This window comes from Caretta caretta, chromosome 12, assembly GCF_965140235.1.
Source record: "Caretta caretta isolate rCarCar2 chromosome 12, rCarCar1.hap1, whole genome shotgun sequence".
NCBI classification, from domain to species: domain Eukaryota; kingdom Metazoa; phylum Chordata; order Testudines; family Cheloniidae; genus Caretta; species Caretta caretta.
In genome coordinates, this window is record NC_134217.1 from 1,173,368 (window position 1) to 1,180,917 (window position 7,550).

Here is a 7,550-nt window from a genome sequence, read left to right on the forward strand (position 1 = left end):
TTTGCCTCCTCCCCTGTCTAGATCACACTGCAGTCACTCACAGAGAAGGTGCAGCGAGGTAAATCTAGCCATGTATCAATCAGAGGCCAGGCTAACCTCCTTGTTCCAATAACAACGATAACTTAGGTGCACCATTTCTTATTGGAACCCTCCATGCAGTCCTGCCTGAAATACTCCTTGATGTACAGGCACACCCTTTGTTGATTTTAGCTCCCTGAAGCCAACCCTGTAAGCCGTGTCGTCAGTCGCCCCTCCCTCCGTCAGAGCAACGGCAGACAATCGTTCCGCGCCTTTTTTCTGTGCGGACGCCATACCAAGGCAAGCATGGAGGCCGCTCAGCTCACTTTGGCTGATGAGAGCAAGATGAGAGCAGCCCTCACAGTTGAGAAGCGAGTGGCGATAGCCCTGTGGAAGCTTGCAACGCCAGACAGCTACCGGTCAGTTGGGAATCAATTTGGAGTGGGCAAATCTACTGTTGGGGCTGCTGTGATGCAAGTAGCCCACGCAATCAAAGATCTGCTGATATCAAGGGTAGTGACCCTGGGAAATGTGCAGGTCATAGTGGATGGCTTTGCTGCAATGGGATTCCCTAACTGTGGTGGGGCTATAGACGGAACCCATATCCCTATCTTGGCACCGGAGCACCAAGCCGCCGAGTACATAAACCACAAGGGGTACTTTTCGATAGTGCTGCAAGCTCTGGTGGATCACAAGGGACGTTTCACCAACATCAACGTGGGATGGCCGGGAAAGGTGCATGATGCTCGCATCTTCAGGAACTCTGGTCTGTTTCAAAAGCTGCAGGAAGGGACTTTATTCCCAGACCAGAAAATAACTGTTGGGGATGTTGAAATGCCTATATGTATCCTTGGGGACCCAGCCTACCCCTTAATGCCATGGCTCATGAAGCCATACACAGGCAGCCTGGACAGTAGTCAGGAGCTGCTCAACTACAGGCTGAGCAAGTGCAGAATGGTGGTAGAATGTGCATTTGGACGTTTAAAGGCGCGCTGGCGCAGTTTACTGACTCGCTTAGACCTCAGCGAAACCAATATTCCCACTGTTATTACTGCTTGCTGTGTGCTCCACAATATCTGTGAGAGTAAGGGGGAGACGTTTATGGCGGGGTGGGAGGTTGAGGCAAATCGCCTAGCTGCTGGTTACGCGCAGCCAGACACCAGGGCGGTTAGAAGAGCACAGGAGGGCGCAGTACGCCTCAGAGAAGCTTTGAAAACCAGTTTCATGACTGGCCAGGCTACGGTGTGAAAGTTCTGTTTGTTTCTCCTTGATGAAACCCCCCGCCCCTTGGTTCACTCTACTTCCCTGTAAGCTAACCACCCTCCCCTCCTCCCTTTAATCATTGCTTGCAGAGGCAATAAAGTCATTGCTGCTTCACAGTCATGCATTCGTTATTCATTCATCACACAAATAGGGGGATGACTACCAAGGTATCCCAGGAGGGGTGGTGGAGGAGGGAAGGAAAATGCCACACAGCACTTTAAGCACAGCACTTTAAAAGTTTACAACTTTAAAATTTGTTGAATGACAGCCTTCTTTTTTTTGGGCAATCCTCTGTGGTGGAGTGGCTGGTTGGCCGGAGGCCCACCCACCGCGTTCTTGGGCGTCTGGGTGTGGAGACGATGGAACTTGGGGAGGAGGGCGGTTGGTTACAGAGGGGCAGCAGTGGCAGTCTGTGCTCCAGCTGCCTTTGCTGCAGCTCAACCATACACTGGAGCATACTGGTTTGGTCCTGCAGCAGCCTCAGCATTGAATCCTGCCTCCTCTCATCACGCTGCCGCCACATTTGAGCTTCAGCCCTGTCTTCAGCCCGCCACTTACTCTCTTCAGCCCGCCACTTACTCTCTTCAGCCCTCCACCTCTCCTCCCGGTCATTTTGTGCTTTCCTGCACTCTGACATTATTTGCCTCCACGCATTCGTCTGTGCTCTGTCAGTGTGGGAGGACAGCATGAGCTCGGAGAACATTTCATCGCGAGTGCGTTTTTTTTTCTTTCTAAGCTTCACTAGCCTCTGGGAAGGAGAAGATCCTGTGATCATTGAAACACATGCAGCTGGTGGAGAAAAAAAAAGGGACAGCGGTATTTAAAAAGACACATTTTATAAAACAGTCGCTACACTCTTTCAGGGTAAACCTTGCTGTTAACATTACATACATAGCACATGTGCTTTCGTTACAAGGTCGCATTTTGCCTCCTCCCACCGCGTGACTACCCCCTCAACCTTCTCCCCTCCCTGTGGCTAACAGCGGGGAACATTTCTGTTTAGCCACAGGCAAACAGCCCAGCAGGAATGGGCTCCTCTGAGTGTCCCCTGAAGAAAAGCACTCTATTTCAACCAGGTGACCATGAATTATATCTCACTCTCCTGAGGATAACACAGAGAGATAAAGAACAGATTTTGGTTGAATGCCAGCAAACATACACTGCAATGCTTTGTTCTACAGTGATTCCCGAGTACGTGTTACTGGCCTGGAGTGGTAAAGTGTCCTACCATGAAGGACGAAATAAGGCTGCCCTCCCCAGAAACCTTTTGCAAAGGCTTTAGGACTACATCTAGGAGAACCGCAAATGCCAGGGCAAAGTAATCCTTTCACATGCTTGCTTTTAAACCATGTATAGCATTTTAAAAGGTACACTCACCAGAGGTCCCTTCTCCGCCAGCTGGGTCCAGGAGGCAGCCTTGGGTGGGTTCGGGGGGTACTGGCTCCAGGTCCAGGGTGAGAAACAGTTCCTGGCTGTCGGGAAAACCGGTTTCTCCACTTGCTTGCTGTGAGCTATCTACAACCTCCTCCTCAGCATCATCTTCTTCGTCCCCAAAACCTACTTCCGTATTGCCTCCATCTCCATTGAAGGAGTCAAACAACACGGCTGGGGTAGTGGTGGCTGAACCCCCTAAAATGGCATGCAGCTCATCATAGAAGCGGCATGTTTGGGGCTCTGACCCAGAGCGGCTGTTCGCCTCTCTGGTTTTCTGGTAGGCTTGCCTCAGCTCCTTCAGTTTCACGCGGCACTGCTTCGGGTCCCTGTTATGGCCTCTGTCCTTCATGCCCTGGGAGATTTTCAGAAAGGTTTTGGCATTTCGAAAACTGGAACGGAGTTCTGATAGCACGGATTCCTCTCCCCAAACAGCGATCAGATCCCGTACCTCCCATTCAGTCCATGCAGGAGCTCTTTTGCGATTCTGGGACTCCATCATGGTCACCTGTGCTGATGAGCTCTGCATGGTCACCTGCAGCTTGCCACGCTGGCCAAACAGGAAATGAGATTCAAAAGTTCGCGGTTCTTTTCCTGTCTACCTGGCCAGTGCATCTGAGTTGAGAGCGCTGTCCAGAGTGGTCAGAATGGAGCACTCTGGGATAGCTCCCGGAGGCCAATACCATCGAATTGTGTCCACAGTACCCCAAATTCGAGCCGGCAACGTCGATTTAAGCGCTAATCCACTTGTCAGGGGTGGAGTAAGGAAATCGATTTTAAGAGCCCTTTAAGTCGAAATAAAGGGCTTCATTGTGTGGACGGGTGCAGGTTTAAATCGATTTAACGCTGCTAAATTCGACCTAAAGTCCTAGTGTAGACCAGGGCTAATCAGCTCCAACTCTGCTACTAACAGGGAGCAGGCGCGCAGGATAAGAAGGGGCCGTTGCAGTGCAGAGTTGCCCTTTCCCTTAGGCACGCACATGCCTGGGGTGGTTGTGCCTGCACTAAGCAAGAGAGAGACGCTCTCTGTACCGTGCATCAAACAGCTCCAAAGATGGGCAGCAGTGCAATGGCTCCCCTCCTTTGCAGGGCACCTTTCCAGGTGGCTTCCCTTTCCAGAGGATCCCCAGGCTCGCCTGCTCAGCAGAGGTTGCCATGTTAGTGAGGCAGCCCTGAAGGTCACTGAAGTAATCTCCTTGCCCTTATTACATCCTTCTCCAGCTTTCTCTTGCTATAGACACCTGCAGAGGTTGGACTGATCTGCAGGCCCCGGGTACTTGGCATTGATTTGAATTGGCAGCCACTCTTCCTTCTTTTCCAGCCTTAAGCATTTTCTGGTTTGTGCATGTGTGTATGTTTGTGCGTGTGTGTATGTGTGCGCTTGTGTGTATTTGTGTGCTTGCACACCTTCCTGACTGCACTTTGGCAAATTGTCTTACAGCCTGGAGCAGCTTTGATCACCACTGCAACATGCAGCTGCAGGCCTGTAAAAGCTCCCCACGCACGCCAGCCCTTTAGTTAATCAAATGGAGCGTTTTCTGATGCTCCGTCTTCTGTGGGAGCTTCTTCTCTCAGGGCATTCCCAGACCCTGCTTTTTATTTTCAGCTGTTTATGACACACCGGCTGGTCTCAGCTGGCAGGGTGTAACAAAGCGCTACGCCTTTTCAAAGAAAAGGGGGGTTCAGCTTCTTGCAGATGCACCGATCCTCAGCTCAAGAAACCTACAGGCTGGCTCTTCAGCTGCTGTCGCTCCAAGGAAGTCAATCGAGTGAAGTGACATCCATGGGGCTCTGCTGATTTCAGCCAGCTGCAGATCTGGCCCTGCCACCCTCATTATCCCTGGATTCATGCTCAGAGACCCATGTTACAGTAATAAAAAGTAACCAATCCTATCAGGCGTCCAAATATTGGGGAGACAGACGCAGGGTGGGGGAAGGGTAGAACACACCAGCAGAGCAAACAATGAGAGGGCAACAAATATTGCGTTAGTGCCACGGTTTTTCTGGGTGGGGAAGGGGGTTAGCTAGGAGGGGATCAGTGAAATGGGAAGGAGGAAGGGACAGGGCAGGGGAGAAAAGGGATATGGGGTGGAGCAAAGCTGAAGAGACTGGCTGCGTCTACACTGAAGCTGCAGTTCCCAGCTGGAGGGGAGATCCTTTCATGGATTGAGAAGTGGTTAAAAGACAGGGTAAATTTTCAGAATGGAGAGGGGTAACGAGTGGTGTTCCCCAAGGGTCAGTCCTAGGACCAATTCTATTCAACTTATTCATAAATGATCTGGAGAAAGGGGTAAACAGGGAGGTGGCAAAGTCTGCAGATGATACTAAACTGCTCAAGATAGTTAAGATCAAAGCAGACTGTGAAGAACTTCAAAAAGATCTCACAAAACTAAGTGATTGGGCAACAAAATGGCAAATGAAATTTAATGTGGATAAATGTAAAGTAATGCACATTGGAAAAAATAACCCCAACTATACATGCAATCTGATGGGGGCTAATTTAGCTGCAACTAATCAGGAAAGAGATCTTGGAGTCATTGTGGCTAGTTCTCTGAAGACGTCCACGCAGTGTGCAGCGGCAGTCAAAAAAGCTAGCAGGATGTTAGGAATCATTAAAAAAGGGATAGAGAATAAGACGGAGAATATCTTATTGCCCTTATATAAATCCATGGTAAGCCCACCTTGAATACTGCGTACAGACGTGGTCTCCTCATCTCAAAAAAGATAGACTGGCATCAGCAAAGGTTCAGAAAAGGGCAACTAAAATGATTAGGGGTTTGGAATGGGTCCCATATGAGGAGAGATTAAAGAGGCTAGGAGTTTTCAGCTTGGAAAAGAGGAGCCTGGGGGGGCTATGATAGAGGTCTATAAAATCATGAGTGGTGTGGAGAAAGTGAATAAGGGAAAGTTATTTACTTGTTCCCATAATATAAGAACTAGGGGCCACCAGATGAAATTAGCAGCAGGTTTAAAACAAATAAAAGGAAGTTCTTCTTCACACAGCGCACAGTCAACCTGTGGAACTCCTTGCCTGAGGAGGTTGTGAAGGCTAGGACTATAACAGGGTTTAAAACAGAGCTGGATAAATTCATGGAGGTTAAGTTCATTAATGGCTATTAGCCAGGATGGGCAAGGAATGGTGTCCCTAGCCTGTGTTTGTCAGAGGGTGGAGATGGATGGCAGGAGAGAGATCACTAGATCATTACCTGTTAGGTTAACTCCCTCTGGGGCACCTGGCATTGGCCACTGTTGGAAGACAGGATACTGGGCTGGATGGACCTTTGGTCTGACCCAGTATGGCCGTTCTTCTGTTCTATTCTTACCTGTGCCAGCTCTGATTGAGTGTAGCCACAGTGGGAGGGTCTAGTTGCTCTGAGTACAATCCTGCCTGAGGTCTGAGGTACACGGTCTGGCAGCTAGCCCCTGCTTGCGTTGCCGCAGCGACACTGCTAGGTGTAGAATCATAGAATCATAGAATATCAGGGTTGGAAGGGACCCCAGAAGGTCATCTAGTCCAACCCCCTGCTCGAAGCAGGACCAATTCCCAGTTAAATCATCCCAGCCAGGGCTTTGTCAAGCCTGACCTTAAAAACCTCTAAGGAAGGAGATTCTACCACCTCCCTAGGTAACGCATTCCAGTGTTTCACCACCCTCTTAGTGAAAAAGTTTTTCCTAATATCCAATCTAAACCTCCCCCACTGCAGCTTGAGACCATTACTCCTCGTTCTGTCATCTGATACCATTGAGAACAGTCTAGAGCCATCCTCTTTGGAACCCCCTTTCAGGTAGTTGAAAGCAGCTATCAAATCCCCCCTCATTCTTCTCTTCTGCAGGCTAAACAATCCCAGCTCCCTCAGCCTCTCCTCATAACTCATGTGTTCCAGACCCCTAATCATTTTTGTTGCCCTTCGCTGGACTCTCTCCAATTTATCCACATCCTTCTTGTAGTGTGGGGCCCAAAACTGGACACAGTACTCCAGATGAGGCCTCACCAATGTCGAATAGAGGGGAACGATCACATCCCTCGATCTGCTCGCTATGCCCCTACTTATACATCCCAAAATGCCATTGGCCTTCTTGGCAACAAGGGCACACTGCTGACTCATATCCAGCTTCTCGTCCACTGTCACCCCTAGGTCCTTTTCCGCAGAACTGCTGCTTAGCCATTCGGTCCCTAGTCTGTAGCTGTGCATTGGGTTCTTCCGTCCTAAGTGCAGGACCCTGCACTTATCCTTATTGAACCTCATCAGATTTCTTTTGGCCCAATCCTCCAATTTGTCTAGGTCCTTCTGTATCCTATCCCTCCCCTCCAGCGTATCTACCACTCCTCCCAGTTTAGTATCATCCGCAAATTTGCTGAGAGTGCAATCCACACCATCCTCCAGATCATTTATGAAGATATGTAGTGCACTAGGTTGAGCCAGCTCCAGTGTAGACAGAGCTGGGAGGAAGCGGGAGCAAAGAGCAGGGTTGGCGCAAACAGCCAATCAGCACAGGGCAAAGAAAATCCAATCAAAACAGTAGACAGCTCCTGAATGTGCAGCAGTCCCTGCTCTGGCTGATTCTGCCTCTCCTGGCCGGAGACTCTGGCTGGTTCCACTCTGTAGTTTCCCCCCATGGCCACATGGCAGGGGAATCTTGAGTTGGGGAGGGAGAGCACAGGGAACAGTCACCCAGGGGCCAGGCCTGTGGGGACCAAACACTGGCTCTGCAGAATTCACTTCTTTTGATAGTTTTTACTGAAAATATCAATGTTTATATTAAGCCCTTTTTTATCAAACTAAATTGTCACAGTTGTACAAAATTCTGGGTTTTGAGCATTTTTGTTCCCATTTTTA

The 7,550-nt window shown here is 49.6% G+C and overlaps 1 protein-coding gene across 1 annotated transcript; it reads right to left on the reverse strand.

Annotated features, from left to right (window-relative positions):
• Positions 1 to 1,360: 1,360 nt before the first annotated feature.
• LOC125620873 (uncharacterized) lies at positions 1,361 to 3,561 on the reverse strand. The gene is made up of 2 exons (XM_048817098.2): positions 2,659 to 3,561; positions 1,361 to 2,070 (listed from the first exon to the last, which is right to left on the reverse strand). Exons 1-2 carry the CDS (start codon positions 3,239 to 3,241, stop codon positions 1,529 to 1,531), a joined length of 1,125 nt encoding a protein of 374 aa, XP_048673055.1. The 5' UTR covers positions 3,242 to 3,561; the 3' UTR covers positions 1,361 to 1,528.
• Positions 3,562 to 7,550: the final 3,989 nt, after the last annotated feature.

Bases quoted from the DNA above. Each gene is read 5' to 3' on its own strand.
- LOC125620873 (XM_048817098.2), bottom strand. From the start codon at position 3,241: ATGCAGAGCTCATCAGCACAGGTGACCATGATGGAGTCCCAGAATCGC. The intron at 2,071-2,658 runs GTGAGTGTACCT...TTTCTCCACCAG, and splicing joins TGGCGGAGAAGGGACCTCTG to CTGCATGTGTTTCAATGATC.